Source organism: Rhinoraja longicauda, chromosome 4, assembly GCF_053455715.1.
Source record: "Rhinoraja longicauda isolate Sanriku21f chromosome 4, sRhiLon1.1, whole genome shotgun sequence".
Taxonomy (NCBI): domain Eukaryota; kingdom Metazoa; phylum Chordata; class Chondrichthyes; order Rajiformes; family Arhynchobatidae; genus Rhinoraja; species Rhinoraja longicauda.
Window position 1 is genome coordinate 25,100,983 of NC_135956.1, and position 18,232 is coordinate 25,119,214.

At 40.8% G+C, this 18,232-nt stretch overlaps 1 protein-coding gene across 1 annotated transcript in view; it reads right to left on the minus strand.

Moving 5' to 3' along the window:
- Positions 1-18,232, minus strand: part of LOC144593002 (peroxidasin homolog) — a 291,006-nt gene that overhangs the window by 150,242 nt on the left and 122,532 nt on the right. The window contains exon 8 of the mRNA XM_078398417.1: positions 15,403-15,520. Within this exon, the coding sequence (XP_078254543.1) occupies positions 15,403-15,520 (118 nt within the window). The remainder of the gene's footprint in view (positions 1-15,402; positions 15,521-18,232) is intronic.

Genomic DNA, 18,232 nt, shown 5'->3' on the forward strand with positions numbered 1-18,232 from the left:
TTAAATTAGCCAATCATTAGCAAGAAGTCAAGATTTGTTTCCCAAAACAGACACCCAGCCAAATAAATAGACTAAGAGTTAATCCAGCACTTTGTGTCTTTTTTTTGTAAACCTGCATCTGCGGTTCCTTGTGCCTAAGTAAATGCTCCTGTGTGGCTAGCGACTGGTTATCAGAATAGAGAGTCTGGTGTTCAGAACGGAATAAAGTTTACTGGAGAAACTTGACTCTGAAAATTAAGCACAGAGGCTGTGAACAATTTCTGTGAGTTTAAATGAAAACAGGTTGACAAATGGAGGAATTCCACCTGGGCATTTCAGAATTAGATAATATACTGTATGCGCAGAAAGAAAATTAATCATGCTGATGTAGTGTTACTTCCTATAATTACTCATATTGAATGCTTACTGACATCTTATATGGTCTTTCTTTAAGTTCCTTTTGGAAATAATGTTGTTACATATGTTTAATGGACAGACCATTCATGTAGCAACAAAGAACTGCAGATGCTGGTTTACCAAAGAAAGACACAGAGTGATGGAGTAACTGAGCAGGTCAGGCGGCATTACTGGAGAACATGGATCGGTGACGTTTCAGGACCCTTCTTCAGACTCGTTCATTCGTCATTCCATTCTGATTTGATAACTAGTGACTTCGATTTTTTAAATTATTTCAACACATAAAAGCAGAAACACAACTTTAAATGCACGGTTTCAAAGGATGCAACCTTGAGACTTGTTGCAGCAAATAATGATCCTTGTGCACCTAACAAGATATGGTATGCTTGTAGTAAAAATGAGGGGACTGCATGGGTGCTGCAAGGCTGCTTTATTATTCACTCTATCATAGGTGTAAACATTTTCAGTTAACAAATATCCATAAAGGTATTTTGCAGCACTTCAGTATATTTATTGTGATAATATTCATATAGTAAAATGGGCGCCATCAACGCAGACTGAAAATTCAAACAGTGATTAAATTGCACTTAGAAAATGCATCTATTTTTGAGTGGACTCGTCTCAAATTGTACACGAAAGGTACAAATCTTCTCAAAGTCCCTTAAAGGATGACAAGTCCATTTTATACCCACTGACTGTATAACTGCATGGAAATTTGGCACTTGCCAGTAACGGCCTCCCAATTCACAAGCTTCCTCTCAACTGAATGCTGCACTTAGGACACGACTCCGCGGTTAAATTTCTCCAAACAAATAACAGATTGCAAACCTCTGCGGATTTGCCAAACTGGAAAATCCACCCACAGCTTAGTGCCAGATTAAATTTGGTGTAAGTATAGTGGCTCATTCAATTTAATGGAAAATAGAAATGAATATAATGAACCAGGGATGAATATAAGAACATTTCCTCATTTGTTTTAATTTAAAATATTAAAATGCAACAAAACATCGGTTATTGTTTGCCAATGATTTTCACTTTTTAAATTTTCAATAAAAATTTCAGAAAGATAAATGCTATTTTAAAATTCTAATCACATTCTGCGACATACAAAGATTCAATATCTTTGGCAGCTGGTGACACAAAGGACGGTGGGTATATTAAACGAGCTACCAGAGGAGGTAGTTGAGGTAGGCACTATCACAACATTTAAAAGACATTTGGACAGGTACATAGACAGGAAAGGTTTAGTAGGATATGGGTCAAAAACAAGCAGGTGGGACTAGTGTAGATGGGGCATCATGGCCAGTGTGAGCAAGTTGGGCCAAAGGATCTGCTTCCATGCTGTATGACTCTGTGGTGACCTGAAAGGGCCAGGTCAAAGCATTTCCAGGGACAGAGTTTCCTACCTTTACTGATGGGTGGCCAGCATTAAATCCTTGTCTGCCAGCTAGGGTTAACTTGAAGGCAGAAGCCTGCACAGATACTCCTCCAGTTAGGAGCAGGCATCAGGGAAAGGTGATCAGGAGCTTGTGTTGCACACCAGTCAGCAGAAGATAACAGCCATTTCCACTTATATATTTCCATAGAGTTATACAACGTGGAAATAGGCCCAATTTATCCACATCAACCAACATGTCCCATCTATAATAGTCCCACTTGCCTGCATTTAGCCTATATCCCTCTAAACCTGTCCTATCCATGTACCTGTCTAAATGTTTCTTAAACATTGCGATAGTACCTCCCTCAACTGCCTCCTCCAGCAGCTCGTTCCATCCACCATTACCCTTTGTGTAAAAAAGTTACCCCTTAGGTTTCTATTAAATCTTTTCCCCTCACCTTAAACCTAGGCTCTCTGGTTCTCGATTCCCTCCATGCCGGGCAAGAGACACTGTGCGTTTACCCGATCGATTGCTCTATAAGATCACCCCTCATCTTCCTGCTCTCCAAGGAATAGTCCCAGCCTGCACAGCCTCTTCCTACAGCTCAGGCCCTCGGATCTTGGCAACATCCTCGTACATCTTTTCTGCACTCTTTCCAGCTTGACAAACATCTTTCCTGTCACAAATTGAACACAATACCCTATATACTTTTATTTCCACTTATATTTTCACTGTTCTAATAGAAGCATTTGCTCACTTCAAATTATGCCAAACTGATGCAAGTCTAACAAAGATATTAGAAGCTCTTTTATACTACAACTCGGCATAATTTCAAAGATTTGATCTCAAATTTATTCAGTATTTCATAGTGTATGGAAGTGGTTATAGTTTAAAAGAAAACTTCGACACAATCCATCAGCGCATTTGTTAAAAGACAACTGTATAATTTTTTGCCAAAAAATTAATATTCCCTCAGGAGCAACATCATTGGCTGTAACAAGTGGATGAGGCCATTAGAAAGGCTCCTTAAATTGCTGTTATATAACAGAATATAAAAAAGGCATCAACAATCTGAATGCAATATATATAGTTTAGGTGCATCATAATGGAAAGCAAAACCATTGAAAGCATCCTATACAAATCATCAGAATAATACCAGGGATAGTAAAAAATACTATGAGGAGGAACTTGACAGATGAAAGTTATCTGTTCAGTAAAGGAGAAAATAAAGTGATGGCTTACCTAGACCAAGATGCAAGTGTTAATGATATTTCTTCTACTGCAAAGGTTTTCCTAAACAATGTTAATCATGACGAAGAACGGTTGAATTCAGGAGGAATCATAGAGCCATAAAGCTCAACAGTACAGAAACAGGCCCTTCATCTCACCTTGCTTGCGTTTGGCCCGTAGCCCTTTAAATTCTTCCTTTCCATGTACATTTTCCTTCCGTTCCATGTTCCTTTCCATTTTGTAATTGTGTCTGCTTCAAAAGCTTCCTCCTGCAGCTCATTCCAGATATGGACTGCCCTCTGAAAACATTGCCCAAGATCCCTCTTACACCTCTCCCATTTTACTTTTAGCCCAACTAATTAATTAGTTCTTAACTAACTAATTTCATAATCCTCTACCCTGGAAAAAAGACTGTGAGCGTTCACATTATCTATGCCCCTCCCATTAACATTTTACACGTCAATAAGCTCGCCCCTCTGCCTCCTATCAGGCAATGACAAAAGTCCAAGACAATTGAATTTCTTTCGATAACTTCAGCCCACAATCCAGTTAACATCCTAATGAATCTCTTCATGCACCCTTTCCAATATAATGACATTCTCCCTATGACTGAGTGACCAGAACTACACGCAGAATTCTAGGTGTAGTCGCACTAATGACATACAGCTGCATCACAATGTTTCAACTTTTGTCCCAAATATCCTTCCCAATGAAGGATATTTTCTTCTTTATCAGTCGCTGCACCTGACTTGCCACTTTCAGGGAACCATGCACTTATGCTCCAACATCTCTCTGTTCTGCAACACTCTCCCCTCTTCCATTTATTCTGTAAGTCCTGCCCTGGTTTGAGGTACCAAAGTGCAAAACCGCACACTTGTCAGAAATGAATTCCATTTGCCATTCCTTGGTCTATCTTCTCAACTGATCCAGATCGTGTTGTAAACTTAGATATCCTTCCTCACTATCCACTATACCACCACCATTGGTGTCATCTGCAAATGTACCAACAATGTTTACGTCATTTTCATCCGAAACATTAATGTAAATAGCAAACTACGGTGGACCCAGAATCGAACCCTATGATACTGTGCTTGTTGCCGGCCTCCAATCAGAAAAACAAACTCCACAGCTACCATCTGTCTCCTTCCTCCAAGTCAATTTTGGATCTAATTGGATAGCTCACCTGGATTCCATACACCCTAATCTTCACTAAGGTCACCCCTCTGCCTCCAACGAGCCAAGATGATTGAATTTCTTTCATGCCATAAGGTCATAAGGAGTAGAATTAGGCCACTCGGCCCATCAAGTCTACTCCACCATTTAATTATGGCTGATATATCCCTCCCTCCTAACCCCATTCTCCTGACTTCTCCCCATAACCTCTGACACCTGTACTAATCAAAAATCTATCTATCTCTGCCTTAAAAATATCCACTGACGGCCTCCACAGCTTCTGTGGCAAATAATTCCACAGATTCACCACCCACTATTCTCCTCTTCTCCTTCTTAAATGAACGCCCTTTAATTCTGAGGCTATGACCTCTAGTCTTAGACTCTCCTACTAGTGGAAACATCCTCTCCATATCCACTTTATCCAAGCCTTTCACTATTCTGTATGTTTCAATGAGGTCCCCCCTCATTCTTCTAAATTCTAAACTTTTAAACATTGTTTATAACTCAAGACAATCCTACCTTATCAAAGACCTTGTTAAAGTCCATAAAAACAATGTCCAGTGCCCGGCCCTCGTGAATCCCCTTCAAAATAATCTATCCGATTTAGGAGACCGAATCTCCCAAACACAAAGCCATGCTGAATATCCCTAATCAATTTGTTTGCTTATCCAAATGCCGTTAGATCCTGTGCCTAAAATCCACCAACAATTTTCCCACCCCTGACATCTGGCACACCGGCCTGTAGTTCACTGGTTTGTCCTTGCTGCCCTTCTTAAATAATAATACCACATTACCCATCCTGCAATCTTCCAGAACATCACCTGTGGCTAACAAAGATGTAAATGTATCTGCATGAGCCTCAGCTATTGCCTACCTAGAACCAGGAGCCCCAGCTATTTCCTGCCAAGGTTCTCGCAAGGTCCAGGTATGTACATGACCAGGTCCTGGGGACCTTACATGACTAATTGCGCCTTAAAACCACCAATTCTATCTCTTTGTTAAATTGTATCTGATCTAAGATGCCATAATCCCTATGCCTCAATTCTTTAGCTTCAATAAAAACGGAAGATGAGTACTTATTTACTATCTCCCCCATCTACAGAAAGACAACCATGCATTTTTTTTCTTTAACCACCATTTTTCTTTTAATATGCCCACAAAATATCATGATTTTCCTTTACCTTGCCTGCCAGCTACACTTGGCCACTGATAGTTCAATGGTTTGTATATTTGTCACATATGCAACTGCATCGTGAAATTCTTTTTGGATATATTACTCGTGCTGGCGCCGCCATTTTTGGTGGCATTATTCAAAGTCCGGTAAGCCCACGTGCACGATGTACTGAAGCAGATCCCGCAAACCAAAGTCCCTTTCCTCTCCTCGTCTGGCCATCTTTGTATCCCGGGGGCGCCTCCTACAGCCGACCTTGAAGGCGCTGGGAGCATTACCTCGGTTCACCCTCCTACTGGTCCACTCCTAGCACCCGACCTCTCCAGCGCCATCATGCTTGGGAAACACTCCAGAGTGTTCTCTAACACTTCTCATTCTCGCAGAGGGATGCACTTGACTCCGACTGCCTAAATGTGTTGTATGCCTCCTTTTTCTTGACCAGAACCTCAACCAGTTCCTTAATCTCGTCAGCCTTGCCTTTCACTCCAACAGGCACACACTGCAACAATTCTTGCTGTCTCATTTGTGAAAGCCTCATACTCACAAGCTTGGTAAGATTTACTCGTGGTCTGATTCTCTCGAGGCGAGTTGGACAACTTCCCCTTACAAATACAAGATATCCTTAAATTCTCTTCACCAGGACCTGTACTGCCACATACTGTATGCGTAGCCGTACAACCTCTCATCCCATTCTGAAGCTTCCCGCTATATGTCCACCTCAGAAGGGTCTCGATCCAAAACGTCATCTATTCCTTTCCTCCAGAGCTGCTGTCTGACCCGCTAAGTTACTCCAGCTTTGTGTCAATCTTCACATTCCACTCATTCAGCAGAAGTGGGTGTGAAAAATCTACACAGTGCACTCCACGGAAATCCTGTCTCACCAGTGCTTGAGTGCTAAACCAGTATCTTCAGGCAAGTTCAAATTACAGCTGCCTGTAATTTGGATCAAAATTGCTGGTTAAGAACAGAGGGTATCTTATCAAAGGGCATCTATTTCATCTCTGTTTTCACTCTTTCATCAAAATAACACAGTTCATCTGCACTACAAATTAAAATGCATTTGAACTGAATCCTCAAAAGTCTTTTTTTAATTAACCTTTGAGTAATAGTTGTCTACAAAAGACAACAATATTAAAAAAAACATTATGATACTTTGTACAATCCTATTTACAAACGCCTTAGCTTGTGCATGGCATTTGTGGCTGAGGGACCTAGGATGCTTATGGAGTGCTGTAACAAATTTGGTTTAGATTTAATTTATTATTGTCACATCGACCAAGATACAATGAAAAGCTTTTGTCCATGTGCTATCCAATCAAATCAGATAATACCCCACATGAATACAATCAAGTCAACCACAAGTACAACAGATAGAACGAAGAGAAAAACTACCAGAGGGCAGAATTCATAGAGATAAGTTTACATTACAAAAAACGAAATAAGGTTAGAAGGCAAAAGTTGGATGAAGAAATGAGTTCTGAGGAAGTTTTAATATGTGGGAAGAGGAGAATTAAAATTTGATGAGGCAATTCTTCGAAGTAGCACCCAGGTTTGGAACTCGTTGCCCTCAATAACATAGGTAGAAGGATTCACAATAGTCTAAAGCCTGGACAAAGAATTTAGTGGAGAGAGATATATTTCCAACTCTAGGAGACAGCAAATAAATGATATAACCACGATGACAAGCATTTCAATTCTGCGGTATTAAGGGATTGGGAATCAATGTGTACCAAAGAATGTATTGTATAACAATACATCATATTTTATTCATCATTTCATATGTGTTGATGTGAATTGTCCAAGCTTTCAAAATTCACAAAAAGGCATATTGATTTGATATTCTGTGCATCTGGAAATAATATCATTTTAGATTTTATTGAAGAAAACCTGTTATTTTTGGAGCTGGATGTGATTATGTGGATTGTGGCTTGCCTTTCGAACAGCTACCATTTGGTTCACTGAGCAGAATGAACAAATTAAGGATTTAAATGTTTTTGTATAAATGAGCTTAATTCAGAAATTGCCAAGGTTCTTCAAAAATAGTATAGAAGGTGTCTTCTACAACAATACACTCTGAACTATTGCGAATTATATTTTTCCTGCATATTTCAGAACATATTGCTGAGCAGGGTCTTCACAAGTCATAGGAGTAGAATTAGGCCATTCTGCCCATTGAGTCTACTCTGCCATTCAATCATGTCTGACCTCTGCCTCCCAATCCCATTTTCCTGCCTTCTCCCCATAACCCTTGACACCCATTTTAATCAAGATTTTGTCTTAAAAATATCCACTGACTTGGCCCCCACAGCCTTCTGTGGCAATGAGTTCCAGAGATTAACTACTCTGACTCAAGAAGTTCCTCCCCACCTCCTTTCTAAAAGAGCACCCTTTAATTCTGAGGCTATGACCTCTGGTCCTAGACTCTCCCACCAGCAAAAATATCCTTTCCACATCCACTCTATCTATGTCGTTTATTATTCTATAGGTTTCATTGAGGTCCCCCCTTAACCTTCTAAACTCCAGCGAGTAGAGGCCCAGTGCTGTCAAGCAATCTTCTGGGAAGTTTCATTCAAAAATCACACAAATAGTGCCGGAGACACAAGGGACTGGAGATGCTAAATCTTATTCAAAAAGAAGGGTGTGAGACCTGAAGAAGGATCTCAACCCGAAACGTCACCCATTCCTTCTCCCCAGGGATGCTGCCTGTCCCGCTGAGTTACTCCAGCATTTTGTGCCTACCTTCGATTTAAACCAGCATCTGCAGTTCTTTCAGTCAGAGGGTGGTGAAGGTGTGGAATTCTCTGCCTCAGAAGGCAGTGGAGGCCAGTTCGTTGGATGCTTTCAAGAGAGAGCTGGATAGAGCTCTTAAGGATAGCGGAGTGAGGGGGTATGGGGAGAAGGCAGGAACGGGGTACTGATTGAGAGTGATCAGCCATGATCGCATTGAATGGCGGTGCTGGCTCGAAGGGCTGAATGGCCTACTCCTGCACCTATTGTCTATTGTCTATTGTCTATTGTCTAACACAAAATAGGAGCAGGAGTGGGCTATTTGACCCTTCCAGCCATGCAATATGATCATGGCTGATCATCCAAAATCAAAGTCCTGCCTTTTCACCAAATCCATTGATTCTGTTAGCCCTAAGAACTAAATCTAACTCTCTCTTGAAAACATCCGGTGAATTGGCCTCCACTGTCTTCTGTGGCAGAGAATTCCACAGATTCACAACTTTCTGGGTGAAACACTCTGCATAGTTTATCACCTCTTGTTGGGATCTTGTTGCAATGCCTGTCTCATACAATTTCTAGGCTAGAGAATCACGTGAGGTTTGTTAAGCATAGGTATTAAAAAAAAGAAAGCCACATTAAATATTCATTCATTTTGTCTTTTAGATATTATTCAAATAGCATTCTACCTGCTCATATTATTCCAAACAATATTCAGCTCCCTCACATTTTATAGTTCTCTTCTTAAATATAAGTATCATAAGATCATAAGTGATAGGAGCAGAATTAAGCCATTTGCCCCATCAATTCTACTCCACCATTCAATCATGTCTGATCTATCTCTCCCTCCCAACCTCCTAACAGTATGCTCTCAACTGTTCACCAGTTCTCTGGCACTATTACCTTATTGCACAAAATATTAAAAATCCACATTATCAATACATGCATCTAATCAGAGAAATGTTTCAGGATGGGTGGAGCAACCTAGCTGGACCAAAGTAGCATACATTTTGGGCAGGAAGAGGAATTCATGTTTAAAATTAAAACAGTTATAATAAATGTGCAAAATGTCAAATGAGCAGCAAATATTAGGTGTGTGATGGAACATGAATTAGATATCATGTCTGGAATGAAAATATAGGAGTTTATCTCTGTTTTTTTGGCCATTGAGTTACTTCAGGAGCCAGAGAAGGCAGAGTTATCGTTTCTGCCTTCAGATGGTACAATTTTACATGGACATTTTAATGGACCAGACATTATTTAGTTCACAGCCAATGATTTATTTTGAATAGCCAAGGTAGAATAACAGACAATATTTTATACTGACTTAGAGTTTGAGTTGTTGTTTTAAAATGCAGTTAGAAATTGGGAATGCCCTTTTGATAGATCAATCTTCTCTAGATGGTAATATGACAGCAGATTAGAAATTAAAGACAGTTGTTCTATTGTATTTGTTGCAACTGCAGCAACCTGCATAAAAGCAGCCTGTATGCTCACAAACACTTTTGCTCTAGGGCGCTTGAATAGTTCTGTCATTGCAAAACACAAAGCTGGTTCTTCAGAGATAGATAGACAGACAGACAGACACTTTACAGATAGATAGATACTTTACAGATATATAGATAGACTTTACAGATAGATAGATAGATAGATACTAGATAGACAGATACTAGATAGATAGATAGATACTAGATAGACAGATACTAGATAGATAGATACTAGATAGATAGATACTAGATAGATAGATACTAGATAGATAGATACTAGATCGATAGATACTAGATAGATACTAGATAGATACTAGATCGATAGAAAGATAGATAGATACTTTAGATAGATAGGTACTTTATTGTCACATGTACCATGAAGTTACAGTGATTTTTTTTGTTTTTGCATACACAGTACACAAAAGAGTCACCACAAGGCGCAGACAAATTGTGTTCAATCTTGAGTCAGACATGCAATTAAAGTGAAAGGAAACAAAACTTGGAGCAATGTCCTTGGAAGTGATAAACGTTGCAATGACAAATGTCATAGGTGTTTATTTCGCTCTATTCAGACCCTTCTGGTTTGAGCTGATTGTTGTAACGAGGTAATCATGTTATGTGCTTCAAAACAATCCCAGGTAGTGCGATCTGAGGCAATGTCACATTGTGTACTGGAACAGAATCTGTCTCCAGTCACTCCCACCAATCAACTGGTTTGAAATGGTATTAACACTTTCTAAAATTGAAGGGGAAAAAACATTTTTGCGTTGCACCTCTACCATCTCCATGCACCAATATGTGTACTTCATCAGCCACAATGAAATAAAACAATTTACCATTGATTTATAGTCACAATTTGCAACAGGAAAGTATAAGAACTTGAAATGATGTGATAATTTTCAGTTTAAATGATGAGAATTTCACTTTTTATCACCAAGCCATCTGTGAGGAATATCTAATTAATTCCTTGAAAATCAAAAGAAAACATTCAACGCAGTTTCCTACAGGATATGCCTAGAAACTCGGATTAATTTTGGAAGACAATGATCCAATGGTACCTTTATTGTGACTTCTATTGCAAAAGAACTGGTTGAATGGCAGTTGCATTTAAATAGCAAATTTCACCATCACTGGATGCACTACACGGGCAAATAATTATTTTGAAGTATGAACACTTTCATGCTCCTCATATCTGAGAAGGAGTTTGCTGCCATTGGAGAGAGTCCATAGGAGGTGAACAAGAAAGATCCTGGGCATGATTGGGTTGAGGAGCGTTTGATCACTCTGGGTCTGCACTCGTTTCAGTTTAGAAGAATCGGGGGGGGGGGGGGGGGGGGGGATCTCATTGAAACCTGCTGAATAATGAAAGGACAAGATAGAGTAGATGAGGAGAGGAAGTTTCCAGTAATGGGAGAGTCTAGGACCAGAGGGCACAGCTTCAGAATTATTGATACTGAAGGCTGATAAATCCCCAGGGCCTGATGGTCTGCATCCCAGGGTACTCATGGAGGAGGCTCTGGAAATCGTGGACACATTGGTTATCATTTTCCAATGTTCTATAGATTCTGGATCAGTTCCTGTGGATTGGAGGGTAGCTAATGTTATCCCACTTTTCAAGAAAGGAAGGAGAGAGAAAGCAGGGAACTATAGACCAGTTAGCCTGACATCGGTGGTGGGGATGATGCTGGAGTTGACTATCAAAGATGTAATAGCGGCGCATTTGGAAAGCAGTAACAGGATCGGTCCAAGTCAGCATGGATTTACGAAGGGGAAATCATGCTTGACACATCTTCTGGAATTTTTTGAGGATGCAATGTAAAATGGACAAGGGAGAGCCAGTGGATGGAGTGTACCTGGACTTTCAGAAAGCCTTTGATGAGTTCCCACATAGGAGATTAGTGGGCAAAATTGAGGGGGGGGGGGGGTAGGGTATTGACATGGATAGAAAATTGGTTGGCAGACAGGAAAGAAAGAGTAGGGATTAACGGGTCCCTTTCAGAATGGCAGGCAGTGACTGGTGGGGTGCCGCAAAGCTCAGTGCTGGGACCGCAGCTATTTACAATATGCATTAATGATTTAGATGAAGAAATTAAAAGTAACATTAGCAAATTTGCAGATGACACAAAGCTGGGTGGTAGTGTGAACTGTGAAGAGGATGCTATGACGATGCAGAGTGATTTGGACAGGTTAGGTGAGTGGGCAGATGCATAGCAGATGCAGTATAATGTGGATAAATGTGAGGTTATCCACTTTGGAGGCAAGAACGGGAAGGCAGATTATTATCTGAATGGTGTCAGGTTAGGGAAAGGGGAAGTACAACGAGACTGGGTGTCCTTGTACATCAGTCACTGAAAGTAAGCATGCAGTTATAACAGACAGTGAAGAAAGCTAAGGGCATGTTGGCCTCCATAACGAGAGGAGTTGAATGCAGGGGCAAAGAGGTCCTTCTGCAGTTGCACAGGGCCCTGGTGAGACCACACCTGGAGTATGTGCGCAGGTTTGGTCTCCAAATTTGAGGAAGGACATTCTTGCTATTGAAGGAGTGCAGCGTAGGTTCACAAGGTTAATTCCCGGGATGGCGGGACTGTCATATGATGAAAGAATGGAGCAACTGGGCTTGTATTCACTGGAATTTAGGATAAGAGAGGAACTTATGGAAACATTTTAAATTATTAAGGGATTGGACACGCTAGATGCAGGAAACATGTTGGGGAGTCCAGAACCAAGGGCCACAGTTTACAAATAAGGGGTAGGCCATTTAGAACTGAGATGAGGAAAAACCTTTTCACGAATTGTGAATTTGTGGAATTCTCTGCCTCAGAAGGCAGTGTAGGCCGCTTCACTGGATGCATTCAAAAGATAGTTAGATAGAGCTCTTTGGGCTCGCGGAATCAAGGGGTATGGGGAGAAGGCAGGAATGGGGCACTGGTTGTGGATGATCAGCCATGATCACATTGAATGGGGGTGCTGGCTTGAAGGGCCGAATGGCCCACTCCTGCACCTATTGTCTATATATCTATGTATTAAATCCCACCAGCATGTCAAAGTCCTGAGAAGCTACTAAAAGGCTGCAGCACACTTTCCCCCAGTGGAATATCTCCCCCTCCCAGAACTGAGACTGGGTCCATGGGAAAACAGGAGACTGGGCATCCATAAGATCTGGGTTGTGTCACTCATGTAGGAGGGTGGAGGAAGGAGAGGAATTCCTAACAGCTTGGTGCTACATTTTACCTTACAGCTCCAGGGATCCGAGTTCAATCTTGGTTGCTGACTGTATGCAATTTGCTCACTTGTATTTGTTACTGCTTGAGTTTCTGCCAGTTGCTCTACTTTCTTCTGACATACCAACTGCTTATTGTACATTACTCCTTTGGGGTAAATAGCAAAATGATCAAAGGGGATTGATGGGCATGGGAGAGAAACTAGGTGTTGTAGGGTTTCAGGGAAAGTAAGGAGAGGGGAATTAGACTAATTTATGAAGGTCAGAGGATTTAACTTACTCTGCAAGGCACCAAATGGAGTATTGCAGGGGGCAATCACATTTGTTGTACAAGGGTTACTCATGCTAGAAAACAGAACTGCTTTGAATTTCTGGGCTGCTCTGACGTGATTAGCGACTAGTGTCGCTATTGTGTATCGCAATAGGGAAAATGGGTTTTACAATCTCATAACACTGAAGAAAACCAAAGATTCAAATTGAATTTCATGACATGGAGTGTAATGTCATTGAATTAAAGATGGCCAAAATGGATGGAATGTACATACTGTGGAGGACTGTAACAGCATAAACAGTATAAACAGGATAAACTTGGCAAGAGCAAAGTATTGGGGAGAGAAGGAACTGCCCAAGATCCAAAGCATACCACCTCATCTGTGAAACACGGTGGTGGGGGTGTTATGGCCTGGGCATGTATGGCTGCTGAAGGTACTGGCTCACATCTTCATTGATACAACTGCTATTGGTAGTAGCATAATGAATTTTGAAGTGTATAGACACATCCTATCTGCTCAAGTTCAAACAAATGCCTCAGAACTCATTGGCCGGCTGTTCATTCTACAGCAAGACAATGAGCCCAAACATACTGCGAAAGCAACAAAGGAGGTTTTCAATGCTAAAAAATGGTAAATTCTTGAATGTCCAAGTCAATCATCTGATCTGAACCCAATTGAGCATGCCTTTGATATGCTGAAGAGAAAACTGAAGGGTACTAGTCCCCAAAACAAGCATAAGCTAAAGATGGCTGCAATACAGGCCTGGCAGAGCATCACCAGAGAAGACACCCAGTAACTGGTGATGTCCATGAATCGCAGACTTCAAACAGTCACTGCATGTAAAGGATATGCAACAAAATACTAAACATGACTACTTTCATTTACATAACATTGCTTTGTCCCAAACAGTATGGTGCCCTGAAATGGGGGTGCTATGTATAAACACTGCTGTAATTTCTACATGGTGAAACCAAAATGTATAAAAATGGCCTTTATTAAAATCTGACAATGTGCACTTTAACCATATGTGATTTTTTCTATTACAAATCTCAAATTGTGGAGTACAGAGATAAATAAATAAATTATGGGTCTTTGTCCCAAACATTATGGAGGGCACTGTAAATGAGAAAGGGTGGAGGGCAGATCTAGAACCAAATCTTGCACAAACTGCTTGGGCCTAGCATTCCCTTGCAGTGTTTTTTTTTGTGAGCAATTTTGGGCCTCATATCTGAGCTGTGTTGTGTTGTGCTGGCACTGGAAGGGGTCCAGAGGAGGTTTACGAGATTGATCCCAGAAATAAGTGGGTTAACATATGATGAGCGTTTGACGGTACTGGGCCTTAGAAGGCCTTGGAGTTTAGAAGGATGCGGGGGACCACATTGCAACTTACCAAAAAGTGAAGAGCCTCGATAGAGTGCATGTAGAAAGGATGTTTCCACTAGTGGGAGAGTCTAGGACCCAGAGGTCATAGCCTCAGAATAAAAGGACGTTCCTTTAGGAAGGAGATGAGGAGGAATTTCTTTAGTCAGAGAGTGGTGAATCTGTGGGATTGTCATTGCCACAGAAGGCTGTGGGAGTCAATGGATATTTTTAAGGCAGAGATAGATAGATTCTGATTAGTACAGGTGTCAGGGGTTATAGGGACAATGGGGTTGAGGGGGAGAGATAAATCAGCCATGATTGAATGGCGGAGTAGACTTGATGGGCCAAATAGCCTAATTCTGCTCCGATCAATTATGAACTTATGTAGCTCTGTAGAATTCTGAGGCAAATCACGACAGCAGATAAAAGTCAAGAGTTAGAGACAGCGAGGTTGAGGCTTCCAGGAATTCAAGTTAGCTAAAATGCATGGTTGTTAACAGTCGAACAGGAAAGGTTCAGGTAGAAATCATGTTTAACTCAATAAAATCTTGACAGAGCATGCAACTTTGACTTATCTATAAACCTTTAAGCCTAACATATGGTTAAAGTGTTGGTCATAGTATATAGACATCTACATTAGAAAGATAAGCTTTAATAGCATTTTTTCTGTTGTCAAATTTAAATCTCTTCTGTTCTAGCTAGAGTTAAACAACTAACATATCAAATCTTTTACTTTAAATTATCATTTTTGTCAATTACAGTTTATTTAATGATTATTAAATAGTAGTCTCAAATTGCATTTCAACAGCTTTAATTATTTATTTATTTATTTATTTTCAGGAATATATGAAACCAGCATTATGATATTAATATCTTTATATCAACCCTTATTATTGCAGCATTATCTTTAAATGGATTCATCCAAACAAGGTTGAAGTAAAAAAGTTGACACGAGCACAACAAACAAAATGATGTACATCAAACTCACTTATTATGCAGCCAGACAATTTTTGGCTTGGGATTCCCCTCCGCTCTGCAGGTAAAATATGCAGTATTTCCTAACGCAACATCCACATTTTGAGGTTCTGAAGTAATACGGGGCCTTTCTGGAAATAAAAAAAGTTGCATTGCCAACATATTTAAACAGTGTACGCATCCATAACAAAATAATATTATAATTACAAAATTTGCTCCCATTGGAACAATTCAAAATAAATACTTCTGGTAATTTCAGGGGCAGCACATGAGGGAGGGGTTTTGGATGGTTATAGGTAGAATTCGATGAGAAAGGGTGGACGTGGGGGGAATCCAGAACCAAATCTTGCACAAACTGCTTCGGCTTAACATTCCAGTGTTATTAATTCCATGTAGTTCCATAAAATTCTGAGGCAAATCATGAGAGCAGGTTAAGGTCAAGGGGTGGAAACAGTCAGGTCGGGAATTCCAGGAATAAGAGTTGGCTAAGTGCATGGTTGTCAACATCTCACTGCAATGAATCCGATCATTTGAAGCTGTTATTATTGTTATGTACTGTAATTAAATAAAAGTAATTGAATATGGTGTATTAGTCTTGGCAGTACTGTGAACATATTCTTAGTTTTATTTTAAAAAGGGGCATCACGGTGGCTCGCTGGAGCCTCTGCCTCACAGCACCAGAGTTCTGCTGCTGTCTGTGTGGAGTTTGCATGTTTTTCCTATTACTGCGTGGATTTTTTTCGGAGTACTCTAGTTTCCTCCCATATCCTAAACACTTGCGGGTTTGTAGGTTAATTGGCCTCAGTAAAAGCTCCCCCTAATGTGTAGGGGGTTGATGAGAAAGAGAGATAAGATAGAACCAGTGTCAGCAGGTCATCGATAGTCAGCAAGGATTCCGTGCGCCAAAGGGCCTATTTCCATGCAGTATCTGTAAACTAAACTAAAGTTATTTATACTTTTATTTTAATAAACATGCTGGAGTCATTATTTATTGCATAAAATGTGCTCAGGAAATCTGGCAAATACATGTCCTCCACAGATTATGAGTGTTCAATTTATGTACAGCCTGCACATACAAATAAGTATCAGGAGATTGGCACGACAGTCTGAAGAAGGCTCTCGACCCAAAACGTCACCCATTCCTTCTCTCCAGAGATGCTGCCTGTCCCGCTGTGTTGCTCCAGGATTTTGTATCTATCTTTGGATTTTCTATCTGCTGCCTGGCTGCATGCATCCTGCCTGGTGGGAACTCCACTTGTGGCAATATCTGAATTGTTATAGAGTCACGGAGTCATAGAATCATACAACACAGAAGCAAGCCCTTCATCCCAACTTGACCATGCTGCCCAAGATGCCCCATCTACCTTAGTTCTACATGCCCTCATTTGGCCCATATCCTTCTAAACCGTTCCTATCTATGCGCCTGTCCAAAGGTCTTTTAAATGCTGTTAAGACACGCCTCAACTATCTCTAAAAGCTGGTTCCACACAGCACCCTCTGTGTGGAAAAGGTTGTGCCTCGGACTTGAATTAAATCTTTCCCCTCTCACAAATCTATGTCCTCTGGTTCTTGCATTCTCTACTCTGGGCAAAAGACTCTGTGCATTCACCTGATCTATTCCCCTTATGATCTTCTACAACTTTATATGATCATCAGTCAGCCTCCTGCGTACCAAGGAATGAAGTTCTACACTGCCCCACCTCTCCCTATAGCTCAGGCCCTCAAGCCCTGGCAGCACCCTTGCAAATCCTCTCTGCACTCTTTCCAGCTTCACCTGTAGCAGTGTGACCAAAGTGTCACAAAACACAATACCATAAGTGCGGCATCACCATTGTCATGCATCTCAACTTCTATACTTAAATTTAATGCCCTGGTGTAACTGCACATTGCACTTGGTTGGTCTCTCTTTTTATTTAAATAAATTGCCAAGTGGCTCAATTTACGACTTGCAAACTGTTAAGGTTATGAACAGTTCTCATGAACGGACACTGTTGTAACCTGGGGAAAACCTGTAATAGCCGTTCTTACAGTCAATTTAATGTCTGTGCAGGTGCGTCAAGGCATAGATCAAGTCAGGATAATAATGAAGCTAGGCGTAGAAATTCTTTCACCAATGACTTTTAGAATGTTTGGCTGCAATGGGAAGCATGGAGATTTAGGGCAGGATGACTCGTCTTGAATTCTATGAGTTTCACCTTCTCGTGCACCCTTGGGAACCGTGCTATTTAAAAAAAGTAGCAGTTTGACAGGACCTGCCCTTCAAGGCAGATGAATTAGTTAAAGGGACTTCACTTAACAGAAAATCCTGATGTTGATTTTTGATCACATCTTGAGATTCTGCAATTGGTCTTGGTTTATGGTTGTCACCTGTACCAAGATACAGTTTAAAAAAAAACTCCACTGCAATGCGAAAATCAAATAAACGGTAGATGTTGGAAACCTGAAACAAAAACAGACAATGCTGGAAACACTCAGCACATCAGACAGCGTCTGTGGAGAGAAACAGTTAATGTTTCAGTCCTGGGACCCACAGAACTGTTATGGCGGGGCTGCCGAGAGCGGTGGAGAGCGAGGAGGGCCGGAGAGCTACCTGGCCACATGCGGCAACAGCCCGCAGATAGGACAGTTCGGTGAACTTCTGCAACTTTCTTGCCGCCAAAGCGTGGCAACACCTGTTTACTGCCTATGTGAGTTGTATGATTTTACCGGGTTGAATGCAAAAACATAGCATTTCCCTGTGCCTAGCTAGGTACGTGTGACACTATAGTATCATTGAAAGTTCTGCATTAACTTCAACCATCGTTTCCTCACAGAACCTGACAATATTCAAGTGAAAATCAAAG